This window comes from Macrosteles quadrilineatus, unplaced genomic scaffold (genome assembly GCF_028750875.1).
Source record: "Macrosteles quadrilineatus isolate MER2022 unplaced genomic scaffold, UCM_ALF_1.0 Scaffold_4__1_contigs__length_99947679, whole genome shotgun sequence".
Classification (NCBI taxonomy): Eukaryota; Metazoa; Arthropoda; class Insecta; order Hemiptera; family Cicadellidae; genus Macrosteles; species Macrosteles quadrilineatus.
In genome coordinates this window covers 15019153-15036557 of record NW_026542597.1, presented here as the reverse complement: position 1 = coordinate 15036557, position 17405 = coordinate 15019153, and the positions used below count along the sequence as shown (strand labels likewise).

At 35.8% G+C, this 17405-nt stretch overlaps 1 protein-coding gene across 1 annotated transcript in view; it reads left to right on the top strand.

The window, feature by feature from the left end:
- LOC128992764 (diacylglycerol kinase eta-like) overlaps positions 1–17405 on the top strand; it is a 44116-nt gene that overhangs the window by 15606 nt on the left and 11105 nt on the right. The window contains exons 11-21 of the mRNA XM_054416504.1: positions 70–229; positions 666–734; positions 7902–7970; positions 8570–8722; positions 9889–10058; positions 10551–11575; positions 12060–12251; positions 13616–13718; positions 14174–14342; positions 15648–15748; positions 16334–16521. Of these exons, the coding sequence (XP_054272479.1) occupies positions 70–229; positions 666–734; positions 7902–7970; positions 8570–8722; positions 9889–10058; positions 10551–11575; positions 12060–12251; positions 13616–13718; positions 14174–14342; positions 15648–15748; positions 16334–16521 (2399 nt within the window). The remainder of the gene's footprint in view (positions 1–69; positions 230–665; positions 735–7901; positions 7971–8569; positions 8723–9888; positions 10059–10550; positions 11576–12059; positions 12252–13615; positions 13719–14173; positions 14343–15647; positions 15749–16333; positions 16522–17405) is intronic.

The window sequence follows — 17405 nt, the reverse complement described above, 5'->3', positions numbered from 1 at the left end:
CAAAGTTAGGGTATTTACTATTTTTTCTGCAGATAGTTTGACTACACGAGGTTTGTATGTTGTCATCAGGGTGTTGTGTGAGACTGTCAAGGACTTCTCACTGAGAGCTGCAGACCTCAGTCTGGGGCAGGGAGACAGAGAGTTCAGTGAAAAATGTCAAGTACTGCGGCACAAGCTGGACTTGCTGCTAGAGTCGCTCCGCGATCAAGAGCAATCGCTCAAATCCCCAGTAAGTGGTTGTATATAAATGCATCAGTCTCTATTTGTATGTCTTTAAAATTAATATTTACTTGAAGTTGAAAAGCGATGTTGCCAACTTGTTTGAAGGATTGTTAGTCTCTTCTTAGTCCAAGTTTGGCCAAAGTTCTCCATGTCCAAGGTATAATACTTTTACCTCTGGTAACTGGTTTGTTTATTTTATAAAGAATAGAATTGGATCTATAATTTTCATTACTTTAAAACTTTTGAATACAGTAAGGTTCCTCAACAAAGAAAAATATTACTATTTTTTCAAGAAAAATAGTGATGTTTTGAGTTTTGATGTTTGTTAAAGTTTTGCTTATATTTGTAAAATCCTAAATATATTGTTTTTTATTGGCAATTGTAACAAAATAATTCTCTGAGTTTACTCAAGAACTGGTTAACTGGTCAAATTGATTTTGTAGGAAAACCAAAATGAACCACCAGAAAAAGAAGATGTGAATCAAGATGAGGAGGAAAAACCAGTAAAGTTGGTCAGTTCTTAAAAACTGCCTGAACCAGTTTAAGTAGTGGCTGCATTCCCCTATTTTTCTTGTTTTAAAATTAGACCTTAGGTTTTATAGAAACCCCTTTGCTAGATAATGCATCAACTTTAGTTGTCTTCTATCCAACAGTATAATTTTCTATACAGTGTTAGTTTCCTAAGCTTTGAAATAAGTGAGTAGCTATGAAAATGTCTTGCTTTTCGGTATTTCTTTTTAAGTGATGATTGTCCTTTTAGTATAGGTATTAAACATTAGCATGGGATTAACAATTATAAACTACATGAGTAGCTTCGGTTAGTTAAGGTTTTCAGAATAATACAATTCTTTGTTGTACCGTTACTACTGTCGGGGAAATAAATATGTGCACTCGAGTTTGAGCCTAAATATCTCTGAGATGAATTATCCGATTTTGTTGAAACAAAAATTAAATGCAAGCTTGTTTAAATACATTTTACGTGGTAACAATTTGAAAATTTTCCGTTTACCAGAAAAATTTATATAGTTGAAAGATCCTAAAAAGTACCGGTTTTTAAGGAACTCTGCACTAACTTTGAAGTTTAAAAATTAATTGTAAACAAACCACTGAGCCAATCTTTCTGAAATTTTTATGGCTTATTGGTAGGTTTATTGTTAACATTTCCATGCATTTTAAAATTTTTACTCACAATAGTTTTTATGCTGCTGTTAATTTTTAAAACCTATGCTAACATCGTTAATAAGACGCTAAAAATTTTGTTCAAAATACCATCGTGTTTGTCGTGACACAAGAAATAACACCAATATGATAGATTTATAATGCGAACAAAGGTGTTTTTTAAACAGATTTATATTTGTAGACAAAAATTTCTCCCGCGACTGGTAGCGGGCCACCTGGTGTTTGTACGATATTTCCCAGCCGGGCGGAAGCGCGGCGAATCTGCGACGTTGCCGATGTGTACTTGGCCATCACACTGACATTGCATCGGTATTCACTCACGGCAAACAACTGTGTATATCAATATTTAGTTTGAAATTTACATACATTTACTAACAAAATATTCTAATTAACTAGTCATGAAACAAATACATTATAATATGTTAACTATGGTGGTATGAAAAATTAATTTTGTATTACAAGCAACAAGCCAACTTTTTTGTGTTGATTGAGCTAGTTAACAAATTATAACAGCTAAATGCCAAGTAAATATTTTCCACCAGTATTTATTTTATGGTTTCTTTAATTTGCCACTTTTAAATATACAACTGAGAGTAGAAATCGGAGCGGTCATCACCCTTTCCGGGAAGGGTTGCGTTAAGCTGGAATATCCGATGAGTAATGGAATGTAAACATTAGCTCCCCGCTTTCTTGAACTATGGTCGCTATGAGAGATGACTAACCAAGCTAACCAGTTCGTCTTAGATTTTCACACTGGTAACATCTATTCGAAAATGCCTCCTCGCTGGAATTTTTCTGATGGTAAAATACAGATGATAGTGCGATTTGTTTCTTTCGCCAGTGTGGTGGCCAGATACACATCGGCAACGTCGCAGATGCGCCGCGCTCCCGCCCGGCTGGGAAATATCGTACAAACACCAGGCGGCCCGCTACCAGTCGCAGGAGAAATTTTTGTCTACAAATATAAATCTGTTTAAAAAACACCTTTGTTTGCATTATAAATCTATCATATTGGTGTTATTTCTTGTGTCACGACAAACACGATGATATTTTGAACGAAATTTTTAGCGTCTTATTAACGATGTTAGCATAGGTTTTAAAAATTAACAGCAGCATAAAAACTATTGTGAGTAAAAATTTTAAAATGCATGGAAATGTTAACAATAAACCTACCAATAAGCCATAAAAATTTCAGAAAGATTGGCTCAGTGGTTTGTTTACAATTAATTTTTAAACTTCAAAGTTAGTGCAGAGTTCCTTAAAAACCGGTACTTTTTAGGATCTTTCAACTATATAAATTTTTCTGGTAAACGGAAAATTTTCAAATTGTTACCACGTAAAATGTATTTAAACAAGCTTACATTTAATTTTTGTTTCAACAAAATCGGATAATTCATCTCAGAGATATTTAGGCTCAAACTCGAGTGCACATATTTATTTCCCCGACAGTAGTTGTATGTTGAAGCTCTTTCAAAATAAAATATTAAATACTAATAATATAATGAAAATAATTTTTTATAAATAACAACCCATTGACCATTCAGGGTTGCGATTTCCTTACTAGCAAAGTTGCTGGCAAGTCCAAACAATAATTAACATTGTATCCAACATCTATTTTTACTATAACATCATACATCATACTATAACACATCATTACTATAACATCATACATAAGCTCTGGCAATCATCGACAGTTTAAATGTAGTGGAGTGAATGATAAGATGCGTAGTATGCAGCATTTTACTATTGTGTTTACCAACTACGTAACCTATTTTATAATAGTCGTTGCACTAATCCTGGAGGGAAAAAACAAAAAAACAATTTTTTATTTCCATTTATCTGTGTTGTAACGTTGAATACAAAAGTGGATACTTGTTGAAAACTTATTTGTTGGCCAGTGATATTACTCTAGGAGTAACTAAGTACTCTTGAGCTGAATAGTATTTGGTAGACAGTTTCCACCAATGCCAGGTCGATGTTATCTATCTTCTCCCGGGAGATTGAAGACGCGTGTTCGTTGACCAGCATGTACAAGTCAGGGTAGAACTTCATCCCTTCCACTCCCAATTGGGAGAACGCCTGACTAACCTGAAAACAATTTACGCTCAAACTTTCATAGTCTGCAAGGTTATATGTAATTATTGCCTGAAATCGACTTTATACACTTATTGTTTACGAGGGTTGTTTTCTAAGTACGTTTGTGCGTAGCTTCTTAATTCACATGTATGCCACAACGAGACTCCTCGCTGCTTACTGGCATTTTTGTGAACAGAACCGTGCTATTTGCACCTCTGCAGCTGTTTACGCTTTGTTGTTATTAAATCTCCCACTGCGTACAAGTTAAGGTTAGTGATATGTTTTTTTCCTTTTACCGCAAGAAACATATTAAGCTACAGACATTCATCGTCAGATGACTGAAGTTTATAGCCCCGATGAAATTATAGAGGGTACAGAGTAAAAATGGCTCAGGGAGCTTAAAAGTGGCCATGAAAAATGTCCAATTTAGAAGGAATTGCGTTTTTGGTGTGTACCCAGACTTCTCAAAGAAGACCAAAAAGGAAAAAAGTTTTCACGGTTATTTTTACAAGTCATGTTCGGTAGTCATCTGGCGATGAATGTCAGCATCAGATGTGTTTCTTGTGGTCAATAAACGTATCATTGACCTAACCTTGCATGAAGCGGAAGATTAAAAAATAATTAACAATTTTATAAACGCACAGCAAAGCGTACACACAGCTACGCATCTGCAAATAGCGCCATTCTGTTTACCAATGACGCCAGTACGCGGTTAGCCACCTTGTTGGGGGTACAAAGGAACTACGGAGCTATATTGTGAAAACGACCCTTAAAAAACCCTCCTCGTATATACATCATTTGAAAGTCTGATTTGTGTGTGATACTAAAAACCAAACAAGTTAAAAAATAATCTGTAAAGTGAAATAGGGATTATTTATTGTTGTCCTCAGTAGATGGAAAGTATTGTTTTGAAAAATCAGGCTTGAATATACTGAACACCATTGAATTAAATTCAACCTAATCCCTGTTCAATGTCAAGACCTGTTGTAATTTTATTGAAAATCAATACCGTAGTATTCACATTACCCTGTGAACATTTTTTATTTTCACAATGAGACCTTTTTTATGTTTTTCTGATGGATGTTTTAACTTACTGTAATCAAAAATCAAATGACTAATGTATATATTTCATATATATATAATCTCTAATAATTCAAGCAAATTACCTCAGTACAGTCTACGATGCAGGCTCGAAGTGGGGTTACTTGAAGCATCTGATAGTTTGGTAACCGCTTTCGATCAATAAATTCTCGCACCTGAAAAAAAAAAAACATGTTGACATAGTTTTTTGTAAAATTAAATATTCTATGTTTATTTCTATTTCATAAGTAAATATTTTTGCTCTTAATTTCATCATTTGAAGTGTCTAAATATTTACCGATGTTTTTGTGCTTTCTCAAATTTTATAAGTTGAAAAACCAATTTAATCATCTCTATTGTATTTGAAGCATATAAACTGGAAAAGTCAATGCTACACAAAGTTAGTGATATTCAAACTAGCCTGCATAACCATATTGTTCCGCCCAGCAAGCAGGTTCCATCTTGACCATGAGAAGTTATAAGTGGTGCTGAAAAGAGCCATGCAGTGATAGAGATGGTTTTCCGCTGTGTAATGTTTCTGAGTAACACCTTCCACATACAAATACGCGTCATGTTCAGGGAATAAGTCGATCCCTCCCTGGCGCATCTTCCTTATCAGCTGATGAGGAGGGTAGAAAATCCCCACTATGTCTTGCAGCGCAGTACTTGTGGCGTTCTGGAGCTGGTTCATACACACTTGGTTTGCTCTGATGATGAACTCTACGATGACAGTCGCAGCAGTGATACTTAAAAACACTCCCCCTGGAGGACCTTTCCAGTCCGGACGGAGTTCCCAGGTCTGGTAGGGAAGATTTACAAAACGAAATGTAGCAAGTCCCACCGGAGCCATCAGGCCTGTTTTTATCGTCAGAATTTGCTTTTCCTCGTTAAACTTGGGATCGTGAATGTTTGCGGTGGACCAAATCTTCTTGTGCCGATTCCACTGGACAGCGGTGGGCGGCTCAAACCACAAGACAGATTCAGGTAGGGAAATATTGATAGCGACTAGTTTCAGTTGAGCACTCTCCAACGCAGCTTTGGTTTCAGCGTCGGTTTCATCACCTGTGTTCTCCTTGTCTGGAAGCGTGACGTGGTACTCCTCGTAATAGTCTATGTGTTGAAGTTTGTGTTCACCTTCTAAAATCGTCAACAAAGTTCTATCAGGTAGTATTTTCGGCTGGGGAGGCTGCTCTAAGAGATCCAGATGAAACACTCCTCCCAAAACAGTGTATCTTCGCATGTTTAATTCCCCAGGCTCCAATTGTACCTCTAAATACTTTCTCAGTTCGCTGATCTTGCTTAATTCCTTTTCCTCCATTATCTCAGAAGGTTTCTTGCGAGGTTCAGGAAGTTTTTCCAAAGGAATTTCAGCCGATTCTTCCAGTTTTCCTGAAGCTGATGTGGAACTGGAGGTTGGTGCTATCCCAGTTGAACTGTTTGCCTGTAGCATGTCTGTTGAAGAAACAGTCTCAGCTATTTTGTTCTCACCAAGAGACATGTTATCTATTTGTGTAGCTGCTTCAGTCACTTCTGGCGGTGGTTGATATTGTTTCTTCTTACTTTTCTTCTTCAACTTCTCCAATCTTGCTGCTTCCTCTGCGTCCTGCTCGTTTTGTATCCGTTGCTTTTCTTCCCACTCTGCATTTTTCAGATCGTTGAGGTTTTTTGAATATTCCGCTGGAAGAGGTTTGGCCTCCCATGTACGACACAAGTCAGAGAAGTGGTCATGTTTGAGCCAGAGTGCTCGCACCACTGGGAAACTATGGGTAAACTTGGGTGGTAGTTGAATGGTCACACCGAGTTGGGGAAACTCTATGAAAGGTGGTGGTCGAGAATCATTGAAAGCACGAGGAATTTTTAACACTGTCCACATACAAAGGATCAAGAATGGGCATTCCTTCAGGTATGTCATTGTCTCCAAATCAACTGGATTCATATTTGTCTCTAGTTGTCTCAGAATGTGGAAAGATGAATTGTCCAGTCTCTCTTGTAACTCCTCTCGAAAGTTGTTCCGCACTTCTTTCCAGTTTTCAACTTGTTTTTGCTTGTTGTTAAGAGGGTTATCGATCAATGTGTCAATCACACTGAGTAAGTTTAAAACTTCTTGCGTTTTCGGCAGATTGTCATCAATGAAATTTGTCTTTTTATCTAGTTTCCATAAGAATAGATATGTGTTCATCTCAGCCAGGTTGGCTGGATTGGGTAATCCGTTACATTCTAGGTACAGCTTCCATTCCTCTGCCTCTCTAAGTGCAATGTCTTGTAGAAGCTTGGTCTGTTGGTACTCCTCAAACAGCCTACAAGAATTTCCCAGGTGTTCAAAACGTATGTGGTGTTCAGCAACTTCTCTTTCGGCCCTCTCTTTGGCTTCTTTAGCTTCTCTTTTCAACCTTTCTTTCTCCTCTTTCTGTAATCTCAGACGTTCTGCCTCTTCCTCTGCCGCTTTCCGTTTTGCTTCTGCTTCAGCAAGCCTTTGTTTCTCCTTTTTCGTCAACTTTTTCTTAGCCATTATTAAATTTCTAAACTCTCACCTCCTTACTCACTCTCACTCTCACTTCCTTAAATATGTTTAAATTGTCATAAAGGTAGTTTGATATTCACTGAAAATTTTGTTAGTGGTTCACACAACAGTGTTGAACCAACTAAGTTGGGGTTATTATTGATCAAACTGTTGCCATGGAAGTTGTTTGTTGCAACAGGTGACTCATTCCAGTTGTTGTATTGTTGCTGTCTGTTTAATCAAAGTCAATAAATACCAGAGGTGTAATGAAACTAAAAAAAAACAAAATGAAACAAAATAAAACAATAGAATTAATAAAATATTATTCTTCTGAAAATAATTAAAATAATCCCTATACAACATATTTATAATGTTAACAGAAATGATGAGAAAGATCACCTATAAACTTTAAGAATTCAGGTTTCAAAGTATGATATTATTTAAAATAAATATTTTAATAACTTCTGTATACAAACTAAAAACACAATACTACTAAATTAATAAAATTTTTACTGAGCCTTCAGCCAATGATTGCTTACCATCCAGGAATATTAATTATTCTACATTCTGTTTGCGTTTAAAGTAGAAAAATTCATATTTCACTTTAAGTTTAAGTATAGTTTCCATTTTTCCCTATCAGTTAAAAGTTTGGAAGGTCCATCTAAGTAAATATTGTAATTTTATCAGTTTGGAAAACTTAGATATTTTTTAGTAAATTTTCTCGTAACAAATTGTTTTTTAATACTGGATGACAACTTGTAGTACTTGTGCAACTTGTTTATGCTTATTCAATTATGTTTTATTTAAGACTTTAAGTGGTTGTCAATAAAATGTTATTTTATAGGAAGAGGAAAAAGATTCGGAAGAAAATGAAGAGAAAGAAGATGATGAAGATGAAATACCAGTTAAGCTGGTTAGTTTGTAGTGTGAGAGTATCAGTAGTGGTAGTTCGGAGCGTTTCATCTTCACAATTCAGAATTCACATATCTCTTCCACCTTTCACTGTGCTTTTTTAAAACTTATCACACCTTATTCGCTTTTAACACTATTGTAATAACTGACTCTGTCCAATTATTGTTTGAATATCACAGAAAAAAATTATTCTCCTACCATATAATTTCATTAAACTTTTTCATCTAGTGTTTTTGTAAGTAGAATATATAGAGATATTTAATTTTCTTTTACTTGTAAGCAAAAGATTTTTTACACCTATATTATATCAATCATAAAGTCAATAAGTTTTATAAAATATTTTTAAATTTCAGCTGATTTTCTGATTTTTTAAAACTTTTCCAATATATACAACTTTTCCTCTAAAATATTAAACCTGTAATTGAGACATAAAATCAATCCACGAATCTTATAAATCCATTCAACTAAAGTACCCGCTTAAAGAAAAACTATTTAACATTAACATTATTATTTTTTTCAATATTCCTCCCAATTATTCAAAAATGGCATTGGTGCTAAAAATAAATTGAAAATATTTTACAATGTGTTGCAATGTTCTAGGAATGCAAAGAACAGCTGGTGCGAAGAGCGGACAGTTTAAAGCGAGCGGTTCGTCAGTTGGTTGAACACACTGAAAAAATGGTTGATGATCAAAACAAGCAACCAAACCAGAACCAGAATCAGGCCGCGGGACCAAAAATGGACACTCTTAAGGTGATTGATATCAAATTAGATCTTTTTTTCTATTTTGATGATTCCCAACCAGAATGAGAGCAAGGAAAAGGAATCAAACCCAAGATGTTATTTTTTGAAGTAAACAACTCAGAAATATGACCACAGGACTGGGCGGTATTTTAAGCAATGGTGATTTAGTGCATTGACCTATGTTTGTATGAATAAGACCACAGAGAAGTAACATAGGAAACACTCAGTGTTACACTTAAGTGGTGTCCAGCACAAGTGCTGGTGTCTAGGGCAAATTCCAACATTACTCCTCATGTACATCTCACGGTGAAGGAATACCTTGTGACCTGTGCGATGGAAATTTCCACACAGTGCTCGCTGCTCTGTCTCTTGACTTTCTTCCTTGCTTTTCACAAGTATATTTAAATGGTATAGTTTACCAGAGCTGAAAGCACACAATTTTCCCACAAGCGTGTTTTCTCTGTACCTTACTTCTCTGTGTTAAGACTTTTATGGCCTCTTGAGTTTAAGATTTATATATATTATCTAACGATAGTGAGATTTTTTATTAGTGAATTTCCCATATAATCTATAACTGTAGGTCTAATAGTGAGACTTAGACCCAGGGACGCTTTACTTTTTCGTTCCAGAGGCTAAACCACCATCTGTTCAAATTCATATAGCTATGTATGAATTTATAGACTTTTTTTCTAAGTTACAGCTTTAGATCTTTGTCCGTTTTCAAACTTCAATAGAATTATCTAACTTTTGCCAAGTTTGGAAATGAACTAAGTTACCATGGGAAAATTGGACGAGAACTGTAGTTAAAATAACTGTAACTGTAACTACTACAACGTATGGCAAATTGCAACATTAGTAGTTTGTGTCTATGCATTAACTATTTTGTGTAAATGGGTTTTGACACCACACATGCTATACTATGGACTGTTGTAGCAAGCAATGTATTAATACTGAATTAGACTATTATTTATTCAATCCCCTCCACCTCACCCTAACTTTAAAACAACAGCCTACAGCTGATCAGCTGATTGATAGTTAAAGATAAATGAGTGGTGGGGGAACCAAGGAAACCTTCCCCTTAAACCGCCTAAATCTTGTGAATAGACCATAATTCTAACAAACTACAGACGCAATGAGGGGTTCTACAGTAGTGAAAACACACATGATCATTACAGGTGCTAGAATCTCCTAGTGGTGACCAGATGCCGGGGTTTTCTCGTTTGCCGTCACCTCTGCCCGACCTCCGCCGGGACTCTGCCTGTGATGAGTTCACCCTGGTGTCCCTACCTGTACCTACCGAGTTTGCTGATACCAGACGCAACTCTAGCACTGATGGCTCGTCAGGGTAGGTAGCTTTGTAAAATTGTATGATTTTTTCAGATAAACTAATTTAATTTGTTTCTTGAGCAATTTTGTATTTGTAATGTAACCACAGGGATTAAGTATTACAAATCCTTGAAGAAACAAAACACTATAGGTACGGTGTGTTTTTTATTTTGTGTGTTTTAATTAAAATTTATGATTTTAGCCCCTGAGCTGTTGGACATAATGTAAGACTAACTACTTACGTAATCCTGTCATAGCTCTACAAATTTTGTCAAATTAGGACACACTGATTTTGGGAGAACAACAATACTTCAAATAAAATTGTTCATTGCAATTAATAAATCTTTTCTTATAGATTATCTCTTTTATTTTCAGTTTTTTTTTTTTTACCTGTAAATATTATAAATGATCAGAGATGAATAAATTTACTAACACAATAGGATAGTAATTTTAAAGAAACTAATTGTTTACTCGAGTAAAGATAAAACAACTAAAAGATAATTTTTTGTAGGACACAAGAAGGTGATGAAAGAAGACATTCACTAACAAGACAGATCTCAGTAGATTTAGCCGTAGATGTTAGAACCTCTGTGGAGGCTGCTGAAGACAATGTACCTGACCCTACAAAATGTTTCAAACGAATAACAACCCCAGAAATGTCTTTGGACAACGACGAAGGAGAAACAATCGAGTTGTGTGTGACTGAAGCGGATGACGAGGAGAAACTAAAAGACGGAATATTATCGGGCTTTAAAATGTCTGAAGATATAGCAAATATCGGCCACATTGACTCGTCAGAAACTTCCGACGACAGCCCAGAAGTTCCAATGACCACTCACAAAGAAACAGAGAGGAAAAGGTCCTTGTCCGAAGACCGAGCTTTTGCTAAAACTAGACGATACACACGCTTACCCGTCTGTGATAGGAGAGAAGAAGACTTAGTCGAGAACGATGCAACGAATTTAATATCAACCTCACCTGAAGACGATGAAGATGACGACGGATTCAACGACGAATTAGGGATAAGACCAAAAGAAACTAAAAGGGCGAGTATTGCTCACTTCGTCGAAGGCTTCGACATCGGTAGACGCTCAATAAAATGCAGACATCGAAATGTTGACGCAAATTTAGACCCTGAATCAGAGCCAGTTACAGACGGCACGTTTCCTGGTTTACCTATCATTCAAATCGACAATCCTGATGACGAAAAACCTGATGAAGTACAAAGAAGTATATCCGACATTGTTAAAGTTCAAATCAACGGCTCGAGCAGCAACCTTTGTTCGAATGCAGATTCACCAGTGACTTACCTAGGGGACAATCTAGATGTGGAACATCGCAAGAGTCTTGCTCCATCGGAGACTGATGATGAAGAGCTGGCTGGATTCCATGAGATGGCCAAAGGAGGTCTGCCCAAGTTCGGAGAAGGTCCAATGGTGGTCATTGACCCCCCCTCTCCCCCCACCATCACACTGGAGGTGCCCGAGGAGGAGGGAGACTACATGAGGAGACCCAGTTTTGAGTTTTGTCGGAAATGTAAGAATGATACAAGTTTATCTTTTTGTTTAAAATACTTTTACAAGTAGTCAAGTTTATCTCCTGCACTTCCAGGAATGTATATGCTATAGTTTATTGTCAGCTTTTTAATCAAATCAATGAAAACACTTGATATCAGTCTGCTCTTGATTATTTCATTACTTACAATCATAGTTTACAACTAGACAGAATTTTCAGCTGATTTCCTTGACTCCAGCTAATTCTTATTCCACCTTATTTGTAGATCATTTTTTGTCCTAGGGAGAAATAGACATAATATTTTAGACCAGCAACTTATGTTTTAAAACATCTGTTTTTGCTGCAGTTTGACAAAAAAATGCATCAACTTGATAAATTTTCACATTCTCAGACCTACCCTACTTTGTTAACTATATGGTATCAGCTCCTCCCTATACAATAGATTTTCTGATATAAATTATCATAATGTTTGCTCTGCATGACACTACTCATTTCCTGTTTGCAGTATCGGCAGCGTCACCGTCGTGTTCATTGCTGCAGTGTTCACCGGCGACCTCTCGTAGGATATCCTCCGCCTCGTTGCTCCGTTCAGACTCCGCGGATCAACCGACACCTTCGTCTGAATCCAGCAAACCTGTGGCTCGTGAGAAGAGGTTGCCTATCATCAACCCTCTAGTTCGACTACCTATGTGGCCTAGTAGGTTATCTTTCGTGACTATTTTTTTTTTACCTCCCCCTACAGCCCACCTAGTATATGGAGAAATTATTGTTTTTGTCAAAAATTTGTAGTTCAAGTTTTGGGTTGAAATATTTGTTTTGGGTCCCCCTAAACCCTAAAAAGTTTTTTTTTATGGATGTGTAGAGCTACAGACTACACCTGGTATGTCAAGGTAATCCTTTAACTTTTTGGAATTTGAATTTCTAATGGGTATTTTCCTATAAAAACGCATAAAAAACAGAAAAGTCAGATTTTCACCTAAAACAGTTTGGATTAAAATTTAGTATGTTATGGACCTAAGCGCTCTAAACAGAATGGTAGACATCCCCATTGCTGTAAAATTTACGGTTCAAAAATTATTGTAATTTTTGTAATTTTACCGAAGGTTTTTGACAAGGTAATATGAGAAAGTATGTGTCGGTTTGCTGATACTCTTTATTACATTATTTAGTCTCTAGATTATGTTTGTGCAAATACAGTTTAAAACCTCTTGTAAACGAGTTTTCCTTTTTGATCTAGTGGATTCAGCATCATATTAAACTTTTAAGTTTGAATGCAGTGGTATTAAAATTGATAACTTTTTTCATGACTTTAAGCGTTAAGAGTGCCCTCTACCTCAGCTCGGGCTTCAGTAGCTATGTTGCGCCATTGAACAGCGCCACGAGAAGCGCTTGCTGACGTTTAAGTTCTCTCAAAATACTCATTTCACATTCAATTTTTTTCATCTGAAGGATTTTCCTTATTCTTTAGATTCAAATTTATGACTCTATTGTTTTAATTTTCTTCTAAAAATTTATTTGTATGTGTTTTATGCTATAGAAATAGCTTATTTTGATGTATTTCCCAGTCACTTCCCATTTAAAATTCTACTATTACTAAAAAAATAAAACGATACAAGCCTACAAAAATAAGTAATGAATAAATTAACATAAATATATTTTCAATCAGTTAAGAACCAAGCCCACAATGACAGAGATCCTAAACCCTTGCATTAGCGCGCGGCGGACAGGTAGAGCAAGCCCTAAAGCATGGTTTTATTATTTCCTTTTATTACTTTTATTATCAAACCTTTCCAATTATTCTGTTTGCTGCAGACGATTTATGTTGTATAATTGAGACTACTACATTTATGTAATATTTTCAGCAATGTTGGTGTAGTTGGTAAGATTTCATTGAAATGTCTCCAATACACTTAGTGAATCGCTATTGACAGTCAAAGGTTTAGGGCGGATACCTTCACCTCATATATCAATCAAATCAACCAATCAATCAATCACTTATTCGTTTATTGATTAATCATTGATATCTTATGTTTATCTGTAAGCTCCACTCGTGTGTTTCAGATGTGTCGGGTGGGGCTGGCCTCATCAGTCAAGCGTTGCTGGCCAACGCAGACGCTCTGTGTGCCGCAGCAGTGCCGCTCATGGATCCTGACGAGACACTCATGTGAGTCAACACTACAAAAACATTATTTGAAGGATTATTGCGGACGCAGTAGTCCTAATGCATCACTATCAAACAAAATTTTTTGAAATTGTTTGGGATCTGAACCATTCTCTGAAAAGTACCTAAAGCCTGACAAGATTAATACGCAAACTCAAGTTTTAACCGTGACACATCTATCTGTGGTACTAGGAATCAAATATATTTCATGCTTCTACACCATTTGTTAAGCAAACTACTAACTAGTGTACGTAACAGAAATGTTAAATAGCGTGCCTTATGAGTTGGCTCCTATAATTTATTTGATTTTTTTTCTATAAACAAAAAACTTTTCAAGAACCTTCGAAAAAAATACATTTCAATGGAGAACCATACATATTTTTGATATTCATTTTTACTTTTTTATACTCTAGGGCAAAATATTCTGTTATAATGAGTATTTTTGTTATTTCAACTAGGGAGGGGTTTTTCGAGAGGTGTGTGATGAACAACTACTTTGGTATCGGTATCGACGCTAAGATTTCTCTTGACTTCCATCACAAGCGAGAGGAACACCCGGAGAAATGCAGATCAAGAGCTCGCAATTACATGTGGTACGGAGTACTTGGCAGCAAGGAGTGGCTACAGGTATGAAACTTGCTCTCATTGACTTTGATTACTTTAATACTTTTAACTGAAATGGTGACCCTACAAAGGTAGTTATTTCAAGCCAAGAGAGATGAGTGTAGGATGAGCGGCGCCATCTTGTAGTCTTGTTAGTGACTAAGGCTGACATTTTCCTTAGACAGGACTGTACATTCCCCCCACCCTAACTTTGATTGCTAAAGGGGACATCAAAGATGCTAGTGGAATAAGTTTACCTTTCAATTTTACATGTCTAAAAATTTGATGTATATCAGATAGGAAACAGTGCTACACAGCAGTCATCTAAATGAATCAAATATAGTCTTAATTAAAACAATACTTTCTCCATAAAATATGTATAGTGACAGAAAGTAAAATACCCCCGCCGCAGCAAACCTGCAGACTAAGCGAATTTCCATTTCCCTGAATGGATTTACACTAAAATGTCTCCTTAAAAATATCACATTTATTCCCTATTTAAAAAGAATCAGTTTAAAACATACTTAGGTTTGCTGCAACAGGGAGGGTAAAAGTGTTTTTTATGTAAAATGTTAATAGTTGGTAAGAAATAAAAACATTTTCCAAATTTGGGCAAAATATGTTAATAAACAAGCAAACTACAACAGTTTACTTATTCTCCATAAGAATAACATAGAAATTTTAAATTTACAATTTTTTGGAATTTTCTCCGTAACTATTAGGCGCATTATAACGCTTCAGTATACTAAATTATTTGTTTTTTTAAGCTCTACAAAATAGTTCAGAAAGAAATTGCAAAATTTTATGCTTTTTGGGTCAAAAATGGGAAAAACCCATTTTTACCCCATAAAAGCCCCCATAAACCCCCGTTCCCATGGTCCGATCATGCTGGTTCGCGAACTCGTTCAAATAAACGTAGGTTTACACGTTTGTCCCAAATTTCATCAAAATCGGATCATTTTTGCTCGAGTTATCGCGCTAACGGACACATATATATATATATACTAGCTGTAACCCACGGGCTTTGCCCCGTTTAACTTCTTAATTTTCAAGATTATCTCGTTCGCATGGCTCAATCACGTCCTGGGGTGTTTTTGGCCTCTAGGGACCTCAAAACGAAAAAAAAAATCGGTCCCGGGTCCAGGTCTTACCATGAGTACTACGGTAATAGCTTATTCCCTATATGGGAAATTCGCTAAAAAAAACATATTCGGTTTTTACTAGGGCGGGTTAGTCACATAAATTGGTCTGTCTGTCTAAGTCAATGTATCTTAAATATTTACTCATTTTACTATTGACTTAGTTCATTGTCTGATTGATTGTTTATAGAAAACATACAAGAATTTGGAGCAGAGAGTACAACTGGAGTGTGATGGACAAAGGATCCCCCTTCCCTCTCTGCAAGGAATTGTCATACTTAATATTCCAAGGTAAACTCACTGAATTGATGAATTTACACTTTTTCAAATATTTATATAATGATAATGAAAATTTTCTCCCCTTTAATTTTCATACTCCCAGTTTAGCATGACATGGTGCATAAATTTTACATAGTCTACTTGGATTTTATACACCAACTAACCCTCAAATGCATGTCGACGTTACAGAAAATTCCCCCAAAAACCCTTAATTTTGGTATGAAGGTGCTGTAAACACCTTGCAAACAGGACATAAGGCCAGGACATAACAGCAAGACTGTCAAATTAATTAGGCCTACAATCGTAACATGGTAAAAGTTTAGGACACAAATTATTAGAAAATTGTAAAGTAAATAGTTTTTCTAACAAATATCTTTATTTTATACTTTGCCTGATACACATGCCTAGTCAAAGTGTATACCAACATTTATCATTATTACTCCATCTCGTACTTTACCTGAAAGCTTCAGGGTTTGTCTAGACCTGCATTATATACTAAGCCACTAATATGTTACAATCTAAACACAGCAAAAGTATATGTTAGGAGTAGGATGAATTTGTCGGTTTGATTTAATTTAATTACATTTTTAATTACAGTTTCATGGGAGGCACTAACTTCTGGGGTGGTACGAAGGAGGACGACGTGTTTCTGGCTCCGTCAGTAGATGACAAGATACTGGAGGTGGTGGCAGTGTTCGGCTCAGTGCAGATGGCTGCGTCTAGACTGATCAATCTACAACATCACCGCATCGCACAGTGCCAGACTGTACAGATCAACATACTAGGTAAGACTATGGCAACGATCAAAACTGACCGAAGTTGATAAGGCTACTAAGACAAGGGAGAATACAGGAGATTAATGCAAAATATATTTTGTTTTTGAACCACAAAATTCTACATACAAAAATGTGCGTAACTTTTTGTATTTTTCCCCTGAATTATACTTAGTTTCTCATGGACTACATATTCATTGCTGTGGTGTTAAAAAGATTTGTGTTGTTAATATTATCTTGTTTTGTTTAACACAAAAGACATTAGGGACAAATCATGTTAACACAAACATAAATGAAGAATGGTTTTTGACCGTTATAGTTTCTTAATCTATATTATTAAAAGAATTCGTTGGATTTTTGTGTGCTGTAAATCAAGCCCTAAATATATATTTTCATACGCATATTGGGTATCAATTTAAAGCTCTTATCCTATAGATGTGCCTTTTGCGGGTTCGGATGGTATCTTGTTTATATTATTGTCGTTGTGGAAGACATAAATTTTTTTCTATAAGATTCATTAAGTTCAGTCATTTGATAAGATGTGCAAAATATACTAACGATCTGAAAACCATTACTAGGGAAAGCCATTACAGATTTGTTCATTCTTCTCAATTCAGTAACTGAAGTTTCTCAAGTGTGATAGGTTTTGTTTATTCGTCTATCCCCTATATTAAACTTCTCCTTTTCTAATTAATTGTTGTATGTATTTTCCTCTAGGGTTATCTTGCCTTTTCTTTGATTCTCTTCCAAACTATCTCTTTCTCTTTCCACTGATCACCTTCCTGTACTAAATTTGACTTATTATGCCTTCATCCCAATTTATGTGACTAACACACCCTAGTAACAACCCATTATGATTTTTTTAGTTTCCGTTCGCTATACATAGTATAAGGAGA